Below are 22145 nucleotides of genomic sequence, written 5' to 3' on the forward strand. Positions count from 1 at the left end.
ATATCACATTGAATATTGAGTCAATGCCGTTACAGTTTCAATCGCAATCGACAACGTGCAATCGTAATCGCTAAGGTCGCCATAATTCATATAAACGTTAACTTAGATAACATTAATGTTAATGTTGTGAAACATGATAGAGAACTTGTATAGTCAAATTCTTGAACTTATCCCTACTATTCTATTACTATAATTACCTACTTTATTATCCATAAGTACTAATATAATATATACAAAATCGTGTTTAGTATCTCTGCTACCTTTTTTTAGGCAGGTACAAGGTAGCCCTTGTCTGCAATCTCACCTGGTGGTAAGTGATGATGCAGTCTAAGATGGAAGCGGGCTAACATGGAAAGAGTATGGCAATTATCATTAAACCCATAGGTACCTCTTTGGTTTCTACACGGTACGGTAGCGTGGTAACCAGCCACGGCCGAAGCCTCCCACCACACAGACCAGAAATTTAGAAATTATATTCCAAACCCCTGCCGCCCGGGACCTCCCACTAATGAGACCACAGCGCTTACCACTGCGCCAGGAAGGTTTTAACTAATGTCCCGAAAAATTAAAGAGTTCCCACGGGATTTTTTAAAAATCTTAATCTACCTGAACAACTACCAATTCGCACATGGCCAGCGTGGTGGACTAGGACCAAAACCCTTCTCTCTGAGAGGAGACCCGTGCTCTGTAGTGAGGCGGTAATGGGTTGATCATGATGATGATGACCTCAAGAAAGTCGCGGGCATCATCTAATTAGTACGATCAGTACCCTTCGTCCAGTACAACTAGTACCAATCGAAAGTGTGTTTGTTTGTTTGTTGTTGGTTTGTCCTTCAATCACGTTACAACGGTGCAACGGATTGACGTGATTTTTGCATGGGTATAGATAAATACCTGGAGAGTGACATAGGCTACTTTTTATCCCGGAAAATCAAAGAATTCCCACGGGATTTAAAAAAAATTAATTCCACGCGGACGAAGTTGCGGGCATTAGCTAGTTACAGATATAATGCGCAGCATTACAAAGATTGCAATTTATAAGCGCGGGATGCAGAGATAAAAATCATGTGTTAACTTTGTAAGCGGTTGACGACACAAAAAAAAACCAATTTATTATAAGTATAGATAAGTAGGTACTATTAAGTGCAGTTGGCTAAAATAATTTATCGCCTGTTAACGCGGGCTATAAACAACAAGGTACTGAAGGCACAACAGTAGAAGGCTGTATAGTATATTGTGTACCTAAGTATAAACTGTGATCAAGGGCGAGCGGCGATCAATTAGCGATCCAAGTGTTGCGAATTATACACACGACTAGGGTTGCCAGATCTTTAAAACGAAAAGCCGGACAGACCAGCCAGTTTAGCCGGACATTTGGGTAAAAAAGCTGGAAAACTTATTTTTTTAAGTCTTAGTAGGTATATCACTTCATACCTATATCATTTACCTTTAAATCTTCTTAAATTCTAATAAAAACAACAAAATTAAATGAATCCGTCTTCTTATTCAATAATCATTGATTTGCAATTGCGATTGCAATTTGCAATGGAATACAAAATGAAACGAAACTCAAAACTTAAAATAAAAATAAAATAAAATAAAATAGAATGAACCAGTCGTATTTTATTAATCATCATTCTTTACTTTACTTACTATTTTTGTAAAATGTAAAAAATAGTCAAATTTAAGATCATATAGATATAGGTATTATTTTTCATGTTTAGTGTTTGTAATATTTAGCGCCATCTATGAAAATTTTCTCGAACGTTGCCTGGAAACCTCCTCATAGAATCAGTGACAAGTAAATGATAAGCAAGAAATGATCTAGAGTGACTTGGACTATTGGCTAAGACACTTTCGATCAGATTACGGAGTCTATGACCAAATCTAAACTCTGATATTGCACTGAACAATTGTTTATCGCTCCACAAATTTATGATTATCATATTATTTTGTTGTACGTTGTCAAATTAAATTAAATTGGAGCTCGAGCCTATTAATTTTGACAATATCGCACGACAATGTTGCCTAACTTCTGTTGAACTGACTATGTAGTAACTTAGTAAGACGATCAAGTTTCTGTAACCGTGGTTTAGGGAGATACACTAGTACGAACTACAGGTAGGAGGTTTTTTTTTATTTATTTTTTTCCTTGGAGGAGGAAAACCCTCATGGATTGCACTGTGCATGCCCGACTCCACTGCAGATGTTGCGCAGTGGCCTACGGACTAAAAAACCTCCTCCACTCTTCGTTAACTCCGCTCGCGGCTTCCCGGAATTGCACGAAGCATTGACGCAAGACATGAAAGATAATTGTGACATTGATAGGGAACGGAGGGCGTTGGCGGTTAGAGGGAATATGATAGCTCGCAGATTTGCTCGTTGCACAAAAGAAGTTAAGGTCACTTTGTTCAAGTCCTTTTGTCAGAGCTTCTACACGTGCAGTCTGTGGGTTGACTATACCCAAAAATCTATAAACGCCCTCCGAGTCCAGTATAATAACATCTTCAGAATAATGTTGGGACTGCCTCGGTACTGTAGCGCGTCCGGTATGTTTGCGGATAACTGTGTAGACCGCTTCTTCGCAATCATACGGAAAAGGATCGCCTCAATGAAAAGTAGGTTGGAGAGAAGTCCTAACATTATCCTGAAGGTGATAGCAGACAGACAGGACAGCGCTCTCAAGGCGCACTGGATGTCTGCATTAGTTAATAAGTATATTAATTATATTAACTAACATAGAATAAGTTTCTTACTAACATACATTATATTATAATATAGCTACTAACATAGATTAAGATGGTTACTAACATAATAATTGTGGGCCTTGATGTCTGTGAAATAAAGATTATTTATTTATTATTATTACTTCAGGAGGTAAGAGTGCTCAACGAGACATAGTTCGCGTCAGGTCGACATGACAATCGGGGTGGGGACGCCCCGCCACCCTCCCTTTTTACCCTCACCACCTGGGTTTCTGGAGCACTTCGACCACCCGTTGTACCAGATCCTTTTTTCCACGCACATGCAAACTGTGGAATCAACTCCCTTCGGCAGTGTTCCCTTTGAATTACAACATGGGGTTATTCAAGGGGCGGACCAACAAATTCCTAAAAGGCCGGCAACGCATCGGCGGTTCCTCTGGTGCTGCAATTGTTCATGGGCGGCGGTAATCACTTAACATCAGGTGACCCGCCTGCTCGTTTGCTCGCTATCTCTATTTAAAAAAACACCGGCACAGACCCCCACACTAACCCGGTGCGGGATAGCGCGGGTGACGTGCGGGTGACGTGCGGGTGTGCGGGCCGTCCCCCCACCTCCCCCGATTGCCATATCGACCTGTCACGAACTATACCTACTTGCTTTTCATGTTCAGGCGGTGTTTTTATTTCGAAATTTAAGATCGCCAGAGCGATTTTGTTTGTACAAAAGTTAGTAGCCCAGTAGTTTAGTCGCTACAATGATACAAACATATACTGCCAAAATCATACTGCCCTTCCTTTTGGCTTTGCCGTAGTCGGATAGCAACACATTCTATATAGTATCCAGGTATTAAACGCTAGGTGAAAGTACGTTTCGCAGATATCCATTTAATTTTGTATGCCGTGTCAATTATTTATAATGCTGATGCGGAAATCGTTGAATATGGCCACACATACTTGATAGTCAGTTAGTATTAACCCGTATCTCGCACTGTCGCCCATACAACTAGTAACCGCTAACGGTTTCTAATTAGAACCTAACTTGTTGTCACCGACCACGATTTGTAGCCTAGCTAGTCCCGCACTAGGCGTGAAAGAGATGGAACATACAACATCTAATAAGCTAGAACAGGATAGAGCATACCTGTTGTATCAGAATTATGAATTGCAATCGATTAATCGGGTATAATAATTATGCAAACGCGTCCATTGCGTACAGGGTACAGTTATTGCTAACAAGTGTAATATGTAACATGCAATGAATAATATTTATCGATCGTATTGGAAACGGTATTGGTAATTTTTACGGTATGATTGGTTTTTATAGGGTTGCCATCTGATAATAAACCAAGGAAGGATAAGTTGCGAAACCACGGGATCTACCGTGTACCGAGTGACAGATACAGTGTGACGAATCACCTTCAACCGATCTCTCTCTGCATCGTATCTAAACTCACAGCTTATATCCGCGATTTCATCTGGTTGAACTACAATGTCAAACCCTTTGCCTACGTCATAATAGCTATCTGCATGCTCAATTTCAGCCCGATCCATGCAGTAGTTTGAGCTGTACGTTGATAGATCAGTCACTCCGTCAGTCAGTCAGTTTCCTTTAATATAAAATATAGAAGGTTTCTGAGGTAGGAGTTTTCTTGGGATAACATTTTGGGCGATAATTGCTCACTGTTGGTTAAAATGAATCGTTGCATCAAGAATACTCATAATTTAGCCAATCATAACAATTGAGATTGTAATAATGTATAATACAAGCTCTTCGACTTCAAAAAAGGAGGAGGTTCTCAATTCGTCCGAATCATTTTTTTTTATATCCCAGAAAATTTAAGAGTTCCCACCGGATTTTTAAAATTCTAAATCCACGCGGACTATATTAGGATATATCTAGTATTGTAATACATATTTACCTCCCGGGAATTGGGTATTTTCCTACTTTCGAATTTAATAAATATTATTACTTTATTATAAACTAGGATAAAAATAATGACGTACGCTGAAAAAATATTAAAATCCAACAAAGATTTACAAAGTTACAAGGCATTTTAATTTTGAAGTGGGAAGGTCTTCTATCCCTTTCTCGCAAAACAAAAATTTGTATGAAACCGCACGAAGCTACTATGGCATTATAGTAAGGTGTGACGTCAAAATGCTATATCGCTATCTCTGTCTAATCAGAAATATTTAAATGCTTATATAACTTTTTTGTTATTTGATAGATTTAATTAGTTTTTTCAGTTTACGTCATTATTTTTCCTAGTTTATAATAAAGTAATATAAAAATTGTAAGACATGGTAACTGTACCTTCCAATAACGTAATATTCCTGTCCACGTAAATCAAATTCGAGTAACGTTACTACGAATCATAACGGATCCGTTATATAGGATACGTCATACGACACGTCACAGTGGCCCTACCGCGGTTGTTTGACAGCTACAATGTCACGATCGCAATCATCTCTGATTGGTTAATGCTCGCTCACTATTGGCCACAATGCATTGTTACTCATTGTCAATCGCACAAATTCAGCCAATCAGAACAATTGAGATTGTAATAATGATTGATGCAGGTTTTAGACAATCGCCCCGCTGGTTCATCGAGCTATGATTGCACTTGACAATTTTTAGGGTTCCGTACTCGTCCGTTAATATTATAAATTCAAAAGTGTGTTTGATTGTTCAACGTGGATCAACGTGATTTTATTGCATAGGAAAATCAGAGTTCGCACGGGATTTTTAAAAAGCCTCAATAAAAATAAAACAAATTAATTAAATAATACTTTGTATTCGGTAACCATTAGGTAGGTACAAGAAATCCGTACTACATTATACAAACTGAAATTTTGAAATAGAAAAAAAAATTAAAACATCGATCGGTTGGTAGGTAATCGAGGATTTTTAAACTTTAAAATGAATCGATATTAGTAAAACGTAGTATCCGAATAGAAAACTGCAATTTAGTATAGTTTTTCTGTTAACCTACATTACTGTAATTTATAAATGCTTTTCTAATGAGAATTTAAACATTTTTATAGATTTCAATAAAATTACCTACTGTACTAAGATATTTCTATAAACTTTAACTACATCTTAACATGCAGTAAAACGTCCATAATATTAAGACATCATACACATTTACTGTTTACTCAATTTACATAATAGTTGGAGGAGAGATTTTTATGGACATACTTAATAGTAAAAGTATGAGAAAGTAAAAATTTAATGAAGAACATTTCAACTTGTAAATGCTTCATAATGTAAGTCATTGCATATACCATACTACTATAAAAACTACGCAAAAAAATTACCAGCTGATCGCATTAACTGAAATAACTAACAATTTTGGTAATAACCCAAATACCATGCAAAAAATCACGTCAATCCGTTGTGACGTGATTGAAGGACAAACCAACAAACCAAAAAACAAACACACTTTCACATTTATAATAGGGGTAGTGATTAAGCAGAAAAATCTATGGATTTTAGTTTCATGCAGTAGCTATAAAGATATACAAAAGATAAGTAACTAAATAATACGGAATTCGCTAAGTTGTTACTCATGCTACGAGATAAGCTACCAGATAAATTTATTAAATTGAATTACAAAATCTTAGCTTCAAAATAATTTAGAGCTCACTAATAAGAGCCACAGTTATAAAGTTATGGGACAAAATTTGAAATGCAAATTCGCATGAGCGCCGTCTAAAGTGGGAAGGCATGTTTGCACAAGGGTTGACACACACTTAGACGGCTATCAACAACTAGCGCTAGCGGCTACAACTATATTCTGAACGTTGTAAATAAATGCATTGGCGAAATATTTTACGGAGTTATTTACGGGAATTATGTAGTTAAAAGAAAAAGAAAAGACGTCTGTTTTCCAAACGGTGCCACAAATCACTCTTATAACTAAGAGCTGGTTATTCCGGCGCTTCTTTCACCTGAGCATTAAGTGCTTCAAGCAAAAGAAGCGCAGGAACAAACTGTCAACTTTACTGATTGAAAGCTCTAACAATATTTAAAAAAAAATTAAGAAAAGAGTTTTAATCAAAAACAGGTCAAGTGCGAGTCGGACTCACACACGAAGGGTTCCGGTACCATCGTACAATATTATGTACTTTTTAATTTTTTAATTTACATGGCAACCATTTTGAAATTTTATTATTTGTTGTTATAGCGGTAATAGGCATACCCTACATACTCTGTGAAAATTTTTACTCTTTACCTAATCATGAGATAGGTACAGTGCGCCGACAGACAGAAATACAGCGGAGGCTTGGGAACTGGCATCCTACTGGTACGGAACCCTAAACTTAATCGGGAAGTTGCGTAAAAGTGTGTAATCTCCCTGTAGTATTGCAAAAGCGTCTATATCTGATGCATGCTCATGAAATACGGGCCGATGTCACGAGTGGGAGGGCTCTGGGAGACACTCAATGAAAGCTACCGCGAGGGCTTCCCAGGGTTATCGAGGACCCTAGATACATTCATCTATACAACTGTACCATGAATGATTTATAGAATTCTCAGCTGGGTTTAGAATTTTTGGAAAGGTATTGAACTCGAGTGTAAAGATAGATTTTGATGGCGACATGCAGTTTTTACTTCAATTCTAATCTAAATCTAAATCAGCCTGTGCTGTCCCACGTCTGGGCAAAGGCCGCGCTCCGATCCTTCCACCATTTCCTATTTCGTGCCTCTTGAGGCCATGTAACTGTAAAGTTATCTAATTCATCACGCCAACGTCGCCTCGGCCGACCACGCTAGCGTTGATGATTCTGAAGCGTCCAAAAACAAGCAGATTTTGCCCATAACTCATCTGGCATACGACACTTATTTTACTTCAATTAGTAAACTAAAAAGGAATACGCGTTGGCAAGAAATATCTTAACGTCATCGCATGCTTGGGGCATCTCGACAATATTAATTCTACTGGACAATATGTATAATATAATCTCATTGCAAAAAATAATTCTGCAAATAAAGAATTTTGAATCTTGAGGCCGTCGAAGAAAGCCCTGACTAGGCGTCATGAACACACAGCTGAAAAACAATATAGGTACTTAAAAAATCGGAGCTCAAGAAAAACTTAGTGAGAAAATGTACGAAAACGGATCCATCTGAGTGCGACAATATTGTCGAAAAACGAGCAAAAACTGCAGCAGTCCTACCTTTGGTGTCAGTGTTTGTAGGAACAGCCATGCTGGCGATCTCAGGCTGCGGCGGCTGCACCCTCGGGCCGGGCCACGTGGTGGTGCCCCCGCCGCAGAACCGCGGCCGCGCGCTGCACTCCGCCGCGTCCCGCAGCGTCGACGCGTCTGCGGAGTATTCTGGAATCAGATCACCGGCTTAAACCAACAACGATTACGAGTGGGGAAAATTTTGCCCCTGATTTCTTAATATAATACAAATTATAGGCAAAGCAAAGCCTCCTATGCAAGCATCCCGCAGCGTCGTATTCTGGAATCAGACCACCGGCTTAAACCAACAACGATTACAAGTGGGGAAATTTTTGCCCCGAGTTGCTTATGATATCAATTTACAGGCGAAGCAAAGCCGTCCAATGTAAGCATCCCGCAGCGTCAACGCATCTGCGGAGTATTCTGAAATCACACCACTACCGGCTTAAACCAACAACGACTACGAGTGGGGAAAATTTTGCCCCCGAGTTGCTTATTATAATACAAATTACAGGCAAAGCAAAGCCGTCCAATGTATCCGGCAGCGTCAACGCGTCTGCGGAGTATTCTGGAATCAGATCACCAGTTTTTAAACCTCCAACTAAGTATAACCTAACCTAACCACTAGACAGTCACAGCTTTCACTAGGCTATCACAGCTTTCGGTACTTAAGTTTACAGTATTCTAATGATAAAATTAATGTAGATACGTACAAACAGGACACTGTGATCGACAAAAATATTCTTGAAAAAAAAACTTATCTAGTATCTCCTGAATCATGATACGAAATGATCCTATTGGCAAATAACAATGGGCATCTGCAGCACCAGAGGAACTGCCAAACCCTTGCCAGTTTAAATTTTTACCGCCTCTTATCGTCGTGGGAACCCAGTCATGCAAGCGGACATGTTTGTAAGCAGCAATATATTTTTCGGCGGATTTTTTATGAATTATAGGTACATACTTCTCGTTGTTGAAGATTGCAACAGACTCGCCGTCTGACCTCCGGGAAACGTCGCGTTTCGTTTGTGTCGACCCTGGTGACAATAATTACAAATTAATAAATGTTAATAACAAAAAATAACATGATATTTCTTTAAGGCAAACCCCCACGTTTGCATCACAATCAATACTAATAAAAACGAAAGATTCTGTTACCATTTCACGGTTTATTTCTTTACTTGTGCTATAAAGACCAACCTACGGAAGACCGCCTCTGGAAGGTGGGAAAGTCATTTGTGGGAATGAGTGTAATATTTAATAATAAAATTCCACAAACAATTTTAGACTTGCCTTTACACAAGTTTAAAAGATGTGTTAAAAGTATGCTCCTAAAAAAAGCATATTATACAGTCGAAGACTATGTAAATGATAAAAAAAGCTTGGATTTGACTCGCTCCAGCAATGCACGGGGCTGCAATGGCTTGTATACAGTGATGTGGTTATCATAACTCTATGCTTGTATAGTATGGTATAATAACAATGTAAATTGTAAAATTAAAATTAAAAAGAGCAATCGCCGAGTTTCTTGCTGGTTCTTCTAGGTAGGAACGGCATTCCGAACCAGTGGTAAATTAAAACTACCCGACGATTCGAAAGCGCTTGTAAAAAGTCTACTTGAATAAAAACATATTCTATTCTATTCTACCTACCAAATTTCATGATTCTAGGTCAACGGGAAGTACCCTATAGGTTTTTTTGACAGACACGACGGACAGACAACGAAGTGATCCTATAAGGGTTCCTTTTTTCCTTTTGAGGTAAGGAACTATTAAACAATATCAAAACTACAACGCGGCGGAGGAAAAAATCTAGTTAAATGGATGGATCAATTATTGTTGACTACCTTTTATACAAAGGTATTTTTACCGATGTTCAACAAGAATCTCCATAAATGGACTAATTACTTCCTTCCTACGTCTAAAAGATGGCGACAACAAACCAATCTCCGTACCAGCTTCGTACGTAATTAGTTTCCAATTGATTCCGGTAGCCAAGTTTGGGATAGTACGAGAAACAGCACAACGCAGCGTGCGGTTAGAAACCCGAGTTAATTGTTCGAAAGTACATAACTACTGATACCTCGTCGATAGCGGGTAATTGATTAATTGTGGACTGAGGAGAATTACGGCCGTAGATGGTGTATGCGCAAATAGGACTGGATATTTGCTGAGTAAATAAATCATTGATTTGTGCGTTGTCCGCTGAAGTTCCGTATGGTATGAGATATCTAGTCACGTGGTACGAGTATAGGAAACACTTAGTGATATCTTGGGGTGAGGGCTACGCTGGACGTCCCCTTACATGAATGCAGGAAGGCAGAAGAATGGAGACGTATTGTTAAGGTGCTGATAGACGAGCATTCACTTGTAACAGAACATCGAGCATTCGCCGCCGTTTTTATTTTTGTCGAACTGAACAACGAGCCGAGCCAAGCATAGAGCCAAATATTGCTACGAACATCTTGAGAATTCTAGCGAACGCTCTATTCGATGCTCGTCAATTCTTCATGAAGATATCAGACTTGACGGTCGCGTGTGCTGCATTTATACTCATTGGTTATGTTAAAAAAAAAGAAAAAGAAAAATAGAACATGGTGGCAAACTAATCTGTTTCGTCTTAGAAGCAAATCTGCTCGCTAGAATGCTCGCCAGAACGCTCGATAGAATGCTCGCTAAAATGTTCTCGTATTTTTCTGTGATGTAACATTCGCACGAATGCTCATTACAAGTGAATGCTCAAGTCTATCACAGCACTGCAACGACGACTACTACCGCTCTGTCAAGAGTTTAACGACCATTGATGTAGGAATCTCCCTCTAACGACGACGATAGGGTGCAACTTGTAGTCGATTTAATTAAATCAACCTTTTGAATTTTATACGTTACTAGCTTATGCTCGCGACTTCGTCCGCGTGGACTACACAAATTTCAAACCCCTATTTCACCCCCTTAGGAGTTGAATTTTCAAAAATCCTTTCTTAGCGGATGCCTACGTCAATCTGCATGCCAAATTTCAGCCCGATCCGTCTAGCAGTTTGAGCAGTGCGTTGATAGATCAGTCAGTCAGTCAGTCAGTCAGTCAGTCAGTCAGTCAGTCACCTTTTCATTTTATATATTTAAGATTAGCTTATGCTCGCGCGACTTCGTCCGCTTGTCCATAACAACAAATCCACATTTTACCCCCCTTTTTATTCCATTTTTAGGGTTCCGTACCTCAAAAGGAAAAACGGAACCCTTATAGGATCACTTTGTTGTCTGTCTGTCTGTCTGTCGGTCTGTCAAGAAATCTACAGGGTACTTCCTGTTGACCTACAATCATGAAATTCGGCAGGTAGGTAGATCTTATAGCTGACATTCGGGGAAAAAATCTGAAAACCGTGAATTTGTGGTTAAGTACATCACACAAAAAAAAATTGTGGTCATGAACTAATAATTAGTATTTTCAATTTTCTAAGTAAGATAACTATATTAAGTGGGGTAGCATATGAAAGGTCTTCACTTGTGCATTCTAAAACAGATTTTTAATTTATTTTTATGCATCATAGCTTTTGAATTATCGTGCAAAATGTTGGAAAAATACGACTATAGTACGGAACCGTCGTAGCGCGAGCCTGACTCGCACTTGGCCGGTTTTTTAAAATTCAATCCCTAAGGGTTGAATTTTTAAAAATCCTTTCTTAGCGGATGTCCACGTCGCAATACCTAGCTATATGCATGCAAAATTTCAGCACAATCCGTCCAGTAGCTTGAGATGTGCGTTGATAGATCAGTCAGTCAGTTAGTCAGTCAATCAATCAGTCAGCTTTTCATTTTATATACGTCATGTAATATGAACGTAACATGGTACAGTCATTGAATTTGTAAGTATGTTCTGCTTGCCAAAGTCGGCTCACGATTATGCAATTTTTGATGTAACTGTCACAGGCGTGGCACTATTTTATGGGACTCAATTTTACGTACGTTCATAATCTTCATATCAACTGATACGAATAAATCCATTAAAATTACGCAATCTTGGAAACTTTCGCCCATTTGAAACAATTTACTCGTTCAATAAAATCAGGACACGTTTTATATTTAACATTAAGTAAGTAATTTGAACCAAGACGGATACATAATCTTCTTTTGAAACAATGCGTATGTGTTTTCTTATTTATGTTAACTTAGTAGGTAAAGTTATAATTCTAGCAAACGCTGGGAGCTTTAAAGCACTAAGGACTAAAAAATGGAATCACTTAAGTTCTCTCCAATTTCATATATGGATTCCTAGAAGTGTTCGGACGTAAGTATTATTTTATCGCGCAAATGAACGATGAGTCACGTCATATCAGGTTCAGTGTTGAGATGAATTAATTGGTGAAAACATAAAACAATTCGATCACGCGGCGCCGTCCCGTTACTGTATTAAGGGTATGGATCCATTCAAGCGGAGACGAGCCGAGAAAACTACTCCGCCCTCAGGAAGGCAGTGAGACTCATGGCAAGGCCCTTACATGAAAGTCACTTCCACTATCACAATATTCACACTGTAGCGCACATATTCAGTTTTAAATCATTTTTTTATTCTTTAATGTTGTATTGAAGCAGGCATTTCGCATGCTGCTTGTTGCGCCATACAGATTCGACCTGTTTCAGCGGAATATAGCAAATTAAGCTTTTGGTTCATTGTTTACATTAATTACAATATTGTGGGAAGGTAGACGATTTTCGTGAAACAGAGTTCTGTCAGTTAGGCGTAATTAAATGAAGTAAAACATCGTGAGGAAGCCGGCATGCCTGAGAGTTCTCCAACTACAGTGGCAGACTATAGCCCAAACCCTTCTCATTCGGAGAGGAGATCAGTGCTCAGTGGTGGGCCGGCGATGGTTTAATCATGATGATGACGATAATTGCCATTGTTTCTGAACTATTTATGTATGGGCTGGATGTTGGTGGTGTAGTTTCCAAACATAAAAACTTCTTATGGTAACCATAGGAACTTTTTCTGGGAAAAGTTTTATTAACACACAACAGATGTAGTTTAAAGGTAGAGCAGTGTAGTTCGGTGCTAAGCGAGGCAGGACTTATTCGACTAAGCAATCATTTAACTGAAAGACTCACATACGTACTGAGCTTCACTACGTCTCGGTGGAAACACACCCTAAGACGAGTACGTCGGGGTTAACAAACTGATATCTTTTTGATAGGTGCTAGGTATGTGCTTTTGTTGAAGCTGCCTCATATCTATCATCTATGTGTTGTTTATAGTTCTTTGGGAGCAAGAAATATTATTATTAATATCGCGCTTGTGTTAATAACTTTAGAAGAAAAGAATGCAATGGAAAATACATATTTATGGCGCTGTAGTTAGTCGATAGTGCCGATTCGCGTTGGCCCGGGATGAATCTCAAAAAATCTCTTAATTTTAGAGGGGATCTAGTTATGGAGATAACCTAAACTAAGTACATGCATAATCTCAAGTTTTTAGACCCAGCGATATAAGCTGTTAGTTATTATTAAAAAAAATCGGCCAAGTGCGAGTCAGACTCGTAGACCGAGGGTACTCGGGTATTTTTTTCGACATTTTGCACGATAAATCAAAACTATTGTGCATAAAAATAAATAAAAAAGTACATTCTAAGACAGATTTTTATTTATTTTTATGCATAGGTACCAGTTTTTGATTTATCATGTCAATAATTTGATAAAAAAATTAATGTCAAAAAAATACCACTGTAGTACGGAACCCTCAGTGCGCAAGTCTGACTCGCACTTCGCCGGTTTTTCTTACACAATCGGGGGGCTGGTTTCACAATTTTAACAGATTATCTGATGGACAGTTTTCATTAATAGTATGATATAGAATATTAGGTATATTTTTTAAATGACAAAAACAAATTATTCTAAAATAAAACTTAACACCTAAGCAAGAAGTCCAAAAATTTGTCTTTTGATATAAGGTCAAATTATATAGTTTTTGATTTTATGTTTAAGCACTTATAACAGATCTTAAGGACCAATAAATTAGATCCATCACTCATAACATTTCGGCACAAATGCAGTCCGCAAGCAATTTCAAAGTTTCAACAACAAATAAATAAATAAAAATATTTTTTATTTAATTAAACTTTTACAAGTATTTTCGAATCGTCAACAGCATCTACCACTGGTTCGGAATGCCTTTCCTACTGCAGCAAGAAACTCGGCGGTTCCTCTTTTCAAAGATTTGATATACAATATTATGCCAAGTATAAGACAAGTATTTGCAGTCCTGCGCGTTGCTGGAACGAGCTGCAGGTCAAATCCACGCTCTTTTATCATTTAGGTAATATTCAATTGTGTAATATGCTTTTTTCAGGAGCATACTTTTAATAGATTTTTAAACTTGTGTAAAGCCAAGTTCAAAATAGTTTGCGGAATGATCTAACAACACCAAGCCCATCCGAGTTATTTAAACTAATTGATAGATACAAATTAGCCACAATGTCCGTCGCTTCATTAATACTAATTGAATCAGTTCCCGCGACAGTTCCAATTAATTGGCCCCACGGTTTCTAGCAGCTTCCTCGGCCGCCGTTTATGGTGGCCATTGAGTGTAATGCCACGGCTTCTGTCCGTTCAGCGGGGACATGATAAAAACGATCTGTTGCTAATTAATTCTATCTAAGCTCTGTATTCCACGCCCTGTTTGCGAATTGATGCATTTGACTTTTAACGCGTTTTTTACATGATTTCACAATATATAGAGCAAGAACTGCCCGACCTTACTTATTTTCTGAGAAACAAAATGTATGGGATAGAGTAGTGCAGTTAGAGTGTACTATTTAACGTGCGCATATTATCTGACAACTTGTACTGTGGGCCAATCTAACACTCTATCTATCATCTATCACACACATTTCACTTCTTAGGGGAGGTGTTCAATCTCAAAGTATCAATAACAGCTGAGCAGTTGCGTGCAGATCATAGAGGCATAAATGCACTGCTTACCCCAGTTGTAATAGTTCAATTGCATATTTTCCATTATGACCTGCCAGTGAAAAGGCTCCTACTTAACTCGTGCTTACTCTGGCTTCAAACCCTGTGCACGCCACTGCAGCTAAGCTTAGATGCTTTTTGTGACTCAAGTTATGTGACGATAAAAAAGTTAGGTTATTATGCACACACATTTCATTTCCCAGAAAATAAGTAACGTCAGGCTACACTGGGATCTTGGACCATTATTAGAACTATCAGAGCTGTTAAAGCAACTTATTCCCAAGCTTTCTTATCAACAGAAAACTTAGGCTTAGAAGTAAAATTTCTAAAGTCAGTGCCATTTTTCGAATCGAAAATCTCGTAGGTAAAATAGGTAACCTGTGGTATCTTTCAATAGGTCATGTACAGAAGCCGGCAAGAGTGAATATTATGCATTAGGCAAGCGCGCTCCAACCTAGACTTCATCATTGCTTTTTTAAGCATGATTGTTGTCAAGCGCAAGCCTGTCACGCAATCAGTACCCTTATTATAAATGCAAAAGTGTGTTTGTTTGTTGGTTTGTCCTTCAATCACGTCGCAACGGTGCAACGGATTGACGTAATTTTTTGCATGGGTATAGATAAAGACCTGGAGAGTGATATAGGCTTTTTATCCGGGAAAATCAAAGAGTTCCCACAGAATTTTTAATAAACCTAATTCCACGCGGACGAAGTCGCAGACATCAACTAGTAAAAAATAAAAAACACACTACCAAAATACACGACAAAAAGTTACCAGAAACAGTTGACCTAATAGGACATTGAACCGTCGACCCAAATATCGCGAAATAAGCCACCACGTCTGTCTGTGGCTTAGTAATCTTCTAATTAGAGCAATTGTTCGATTGGTTTCGGCGAGCTCGATGCGCGACCTAGTTACAGCAGGACCAAATTATACACTGACTCATACCACACCTCACGACAGTTAGGGAACTTCTAATAGAACGCTATATGTCGCATATTATATTGCACTTATTGTTTTTTTACAATGATCATTTATAATAATACCGTTATACCTCTTCTCATATTTTTTTTATTTATTTTTTATTTTATGTACGGTCTTAGTTTTCTTATATTGTTAGTCTTTTTTTAGTTATTTGTTTAAACCTTAGTTTAGTTGTTTGCGTATTTTATTTTTATAATATACTGTAGTAGGTAAATACCTCGTCCGTGACTTCACTTGTTAAGGCTCCCACTGAAAACCAGCTGCAGCATGATGCTGAGTGGGAGACCTATATTTGGTCACACGTACGTACGTACGTACGTACGTGTGACCAATACGCACGTTCGTACGTACGTACGTATATATATAGTATATCTTTATTAGTATTATTTTTTACTTATCAGTGTATATGTAGATTGACTTAATTAGCTTTAAAGGTTTATTGTAGTATTGTGATCAAATAAAAGTTTTCTTTCTTTCTTTCTTTCTATATAAAATATAATAGGCTATAGAATAGGCTTCGACATCACTGGCAGGCGTCAAAGGTTTGTGTATTTGACGCAGGTAGCCCTAAATTAGCCTTATTTTCCTTTTTTTTATTTTTATAAAAGAATATTAGTCATTTTTTAAATGACTAATATTCCCCTTTCCTCTCCAATTAAGCGTCAAGCTTGTGCTAGGAGTAGGTACGACAATAGTGCAACGGGCGGGGTTTGAACCGTCGACCTTTCGGTTTTCAGTCCACTCCTATACCAGTTGAGCTATTGAGGCTCAAATGGCTTTGATTTTACGTCACCAGCCTCATATTTGAGACATCGTCGTCACTCTAGTTCACTCTGTCACAGCTGTCAAATAGATGGTGCTGGTGTAGGTAGCCTTAGTACGATTTTGCTCGTTTCGACAGCTTTTATAGACTTCGAGTTCCAAAATACACTGGTTACAGTAAATTGGAATATACCTAAGTAATTTATTTAGCACTACAGATGTTTAGTTATAAGCTTCCACTTAGGGCTGTAGATCTGAATGGACGGACACAAACTATAAAATAAAAAAATATTAAAAAAAACTTCCAAAACCACTACAAAGAAAAAATAATTTTTGTTTCTACGCGTGTATGTATGTTGAAGTCGGGCGACCTTCACGCTTTGATTTTGCAAATCGGTTCAGTAACTACGAAAAACTCGGTGTACATACATTTAAAAAAAGGACGGAGTTAAGAACCACCGACTTTTTGGAAGTCGGTTAACAAGCGACTCCGAAAAAATATGCTTAGTACCTACATAATTTTTAAAAATTTAATTTATACAAGAATATCACTAAACCGCAGCTCTGGGTATCATACCTACTCATGAAAAAGTGACGACATTAAAGTATTACGTTACACGCATTTTGATTTCGTTGATTAATCAAACTTTAGTGCGGTAATCGGCGCGGTCGATGTAAAACCACAGAATATAATATACGTACAGAAGTTGCACTCCTTTGATCTTGACCAAAGACAGCCTTATTATACCTACAAATTATACATAATTACCATGAATTAGATTAATCAAGTACGCAAGCTAATTTGAACTTTATCGCTGGGCACGATAGTGCTTATTACTAAGCATCATATTCCCTATCTAACATGTGGACGCCAATTTGTAAATAGCTAGGGGTGTCTACAAAGAAATAAAAATATTAATTAATATTAAAAACACTCTTTGTAGTACTACCGCATAGTCTAGGATATTCCGAACAAAAATTTTTGCGGGCTGCCACGCGTTTTTGCTCAACTTGATGTCCAGTGTCATACTAATTTTGACAGCTTCATAGAACACAACTTTTGTTTGATATAGTTATGTACTAACTTATTTCAATAGTAACTATACAAACAATTTAATTTAATATCTGCAAAACAATACACTATTTTACTCCTCTTTCAAAGAACATCATTTCAATAGGGGGTTCTTTTTAATCGCCTTAATTTATCACATACTCTCTTCTTTAGGACGGGGAAGCCCTGACTGAATACGACTCGCAGAGTCAGCACGCTTGTAGGTACTTATCGCTGTAGGTACGGATGAGTGACAGAGACTTGTAAAAGATACAAAAACTGTGGAAGCCAGAAAAGTCATGTGAATCAGATGAAGACGGAGATCGGTTACAGGGGAGGTGTTCAATCTCAAAGTATCGATAACAGCTGAGATTAGATGCTTTTTGTGGCTCAAATCATGTAAAGACAAAAAAGGTTAAGTTTTTATGAATAGTAAGAACTTAGATCGTAATTCGTATTATGTAAGTGATAGACTGACATGTCTGATACATTGAGTGCTTGATATGTTACAGGTAGATCTATAACATACTAGCTGATGCCCGCGACTTTTTGCGCGTGGATTTAGGCTTTTAAAATCCCGTGGAAACTCATGCTAGAACTGATCAAAACGTTTGTAACTTTATAAATCTTTTGTACCTGTATTTGAGCAAATATAACTATTATTTTGTATGCCCATATTATTAAACAATCTCTAATCAAGACTATCTATGGGCCTCATAATTAAGAAAGCCCAGAGTCACTCAGCGAGCAATGGAGAGAGCTATGCTTGGAGTTACTCTACGTGATCAAATCAGAAATGAGGAGATCCGTAGGAGAACTAGAGTAACCGACATAGCACAGCGGGCAGGGCACATTCTTCTAAAAACCGGAAGAAGTTGGGGTCCCAAGGCGCAGCGTTGGAAGACCCTAGGTAGACGGACGACGAGCCGCTGAATTAGGCCACGCAAGACCGTGGAGTGTGGAAGTGCCTACAAGAGACCAATGTACAGCAGTGGACGTCTATCGGTTGTTGTTGATGATGATGATGATGATGATGAATCAAGACTAGGCATTTTCCTCATAAAAAACATCAACGAAAATACAAGTAGCGTTTACTGTCTTATAACAATGTTCTTATCAACAACTCAACATTATGATTATGTCCTGTGAACTGTCCGTCGGGTTGCATGTCATGGATTAAAGCCAAGGACATGATCCGGTTTCAATGCATGCAAATCGTCACGCTCCTGACCGCTTTGTCCAGGACCGAGCGGTGTTCTGTTTCAACTATTGTATCTTGTAGTAGGTACAGTGCAAGTGCACTGTACTAAAAGAATAGAAGTCAATTGTTTTTATTTTATATAGGTTAAGGTTTCATATCACTATCTAAATTATATTTAAATTATATAAAAGGAAAAGGTGACTGACTGATTTACCAACGCATAGCTCAAACTACTGGACGGATCGGGCTGAAATTTGGCATGCAAATATGACGTAGGCAATCAGCTAAGAAAGGATTTTTGAAAATTCAACTCTTGAAATTTGTGTAGTCCCAGGTCTGAGAAGAGCCCAAAACAAACTCAGCCGGGTATTCTTTTTATTATCACCACTTTACAAAATTATTTAAACTTATTCAAAGTCAAAGTCAAAGTCAAAGTCAAATGATTTATTCCAAATAGGTAATTAATAACGCTTTTTGATGGTCAGATGTTGGATTTCTAAGATATAGTGGTGATAATTACGCAAACTTAAAACTAAAGCTACGAGGGTTCCAAACGCGCCCAGGTCTGAGAACTATCACATAGCCAAAGACGGAAGAATATGGGAGCTTACCGCATTATGTGGTTAATGGGAAGGGGTCCTCAGTAATGGAAATTTCTTTTAAAGATGCACCTCAAAATCTTACTATTTCAACTTTTCAGTTTTAGCTGCTTCGATAACCTTTGAAGCTCTATTATTATCCTTATCGACTTTCGAACACGAATATGGAACGTAATTCCACGTATAAATTTTAATAAGATAATCGATACCGTCTGTAATTCAGACACGATCTGTCCAGGCGGTGACTGGTGACTCATCAGGCCTGGCCCAGATTTCCCCCAGAGCATTTCCCGCTGCTCCCAAACTCGGTGCCGAAGTCCGAACTAATGGGGAGCGGCGACACAATCTGCCATCGCGTTGTTTAGCCGATAATGAGGTAGCGGGGCGTGGCCGAGATGTACGCGGAATGCAATTTATATTACAACGAGATTGGATAAAATAGCGATGTTTATCTTGGAACGCTGTAGATCTTGCCTCTACTTTTATAAAATAATTGTAATAGTTTGTCTGGCTCTTACGTTAAAATCGCTGGATAATTTATTATTATTTTTATTCAGACACCAGTTACCTACCCCTTGACTGCAACCTCACCTGGTGGTAAGAGAATGTGCAGTCTTAGATGAAAGCGCGCTAACCTGGAAGGTATATGGCAGTTTTAATTAAATCCATACCCATTTGATTTCTACTCGGCATTGATTTAGAGAGATTTTACATAATATATCGCCTGAGAATTCATGTCTTCACCATTTGCATAATATTAACTTTTGTCGATGCATTTTTAAATCCATATTGGACTAAATTGGAAATCAATTACCTGCATTTACATTTCTTCAATTTCCAACCAATGTATTTTGAAATTGAAGTTAAACTTTTTACGTGAAATCACATTAGGAACTAGGATAGGTACATAAAACCTTGAATATTTCTAGGCAGTGTGCCCGAATTATTTTTTTGCGTGCCGTCAATGACATGCAATTGCATACCATTGATTTGCCATCTCTGTGATAAAACTGCATCACAGTTCAAAAGTGAAAAAGAATTAGGACCCAATAAATTCAAGCGACTGAAGACGTGGGCAAAAGTTATTAAGAATTATTATTATCAGTCATTTTAAAGTTTTGTAAAAGTGTACGTCGTCGCGAAGACAATCTAATCATATCTTGAATACTTTGCACACGTTACAAAGACATAAGTAATTTAAAATGTCATCGCAATCCTCGATGCACGCTAGGCATTCTCTCTAATTAATCCAGCATCTATTAAACCGCAATATTCCCCACAGGTGTGCACTGTGCAGTGAGCGTGGCATGCTTCGAAGAATCCTCGCCTCAGATACTTATCAAGCATTCAACGCTTCCATTACCTATCGCCGGAAACGGAACATTATCGAGACGGTTCTTATCATTCCTCGCGAGTGCAACACGCTCAATCTGCTATTAGCTGGCGCATAATTACTGGCCCATGAACCCCTCGGGCCAATTTATCGAGCAATAATCCGCATGCATCCGCATGTCCCATTACGAGGAAGTCGGGCCCAAAATATAGTATTTACGTTTCTAAGCGAACGAGAAGTGACGGTTAATGAGGTGGTTGGCGACTTCCTGAAGCCTGCGCGGCGGTTAGCGGCGCGTGCGCAAATTGCAGACCCACCGGTACAATGTGGAAGTGATTTCTGTTTTCATACCGAGTGATATTTAGCGAGATAACAGGAAAAAGCGTGCAGCTTAAGCTAGTAATGACATGAATTAAGTCTTATTCTCATCAGGCTGGCAGACATTGTTTGCATTAAACTCGAGTCGAGAAAAATGCTCGTCATTTATAATGAAGAAGTTGATTTACGGCTTCAAAATAAAAGGATAAGTACTGCGGCTTTATAATTTGATTTTTTAAGGACCTTGGGGCTCTTAGTTTTAATGGTAGAACCTAAAAAAAACATGAAGTAGAAAGTCATACATTGCGTCACTTCTTGAAGCGAACGAACTGAGTTTATCTGCGATTTTTTAAGCACTCTCGTTCCCAGTTCTCACCAGAAGGTTTTAAAGATTGATTGAACGAACGCTCAGATTGGGAACTAAAAACGTTTTTTGAAACTATATAGATTCAATGTGCGTAAACGATGTAGCCTAAGGTGGAACGCACCTGACCAGAAGGTGTCTATCCACTCTTCTTTTAGTTCAAGGAAGTACCTATTCACTGTTATTTTGAAGGTATTTATGTTATAGGTCGCGAGGTAAACGGGCATTCCGTATTATAGCAGTGCGAATTCCGCTATACGAGGAATTTTGAATAGGAAGTGGAATAGGAATTGTTTATCTGGTGAAGTACTAACCTTGCTTCTAGGGTAGACACTGAGCACGTCAGCCCACCACCGGGCCTCCTCCCTGCAGGTGCCCTTGACGAAGGTCACTCGCTCCGGGGCCGTGATGGCGAGGCTGTGGGGGTGCCCCGTCACGCTGTCCGCGTCGCTCACCTCCAGGACCGTCGTCATGTCCACGCTGGCTTGCGGGACTGTGTCAGGCTGCAAACAAGATAAGGTGTTGTCAGAAAGCTGCTTTCATCGGCTCAAACAATAATACTCAGCAGAACAAGTAAAGAATTAAAGTTTCTAAATCTCACTCCGAAACCAAACTGACCATAGTTTTGGAAAACACTTTTTGGATTGTTCCTGTTGAAACTCGTATAAATATAATATTA

The 22145-nt window shown here is 38.5% G+C and overlaps 1 protein-coding gene across 4 annotated transcripts in view; it reads right to left on the bottom strand.

Annotated features, from left to right (window-relative positions):
* osp (myosin phosphatase Rho interacting protein outspread) overlaps positions 1-22145 on the bottom strand; it is a 398510-nt gene that overhangs the window by 38551 nt on the left and 337814 nt on the right. For 2 of the 4 annotated variants that reach the window (XM_034984797.2, XM_034984798.2), the window contains exons 4-6: positions 21781-21969; positions 8860-8932; positions 7887-8045 (exon numbers count right to left, since the gene is read on the bottom strand). In XM_034984797.2, coding sequence (XP_034840688.1) covers positions 7887-8045; positions 8860-8932; positions 21781-21969 — 421 coding nt within the window. The remainder of the gene's footprint in view (positions 1-7886; positions 8046-8859; positions 8933-21780; positions 21970-22145) is intronic. The other 2 variants (XM_069509692.1, XM_069509693.1) reach the window with 2 other exon arrangements.

This window comes from Maniola hyperantus, chromosome 3 (genome assembly GCF_902806685.2).
Source record: "Maniola hyperantus chromosome 3, iAphHyp1.2, whole genome shotgun sequence".
NCBI classification, from domain to species: Eukaryota; Metazoa; Arthropoda; class Insecta; order Lepidoptera; family Nymphalidae; genus Maniola; species Maniola hyperantus.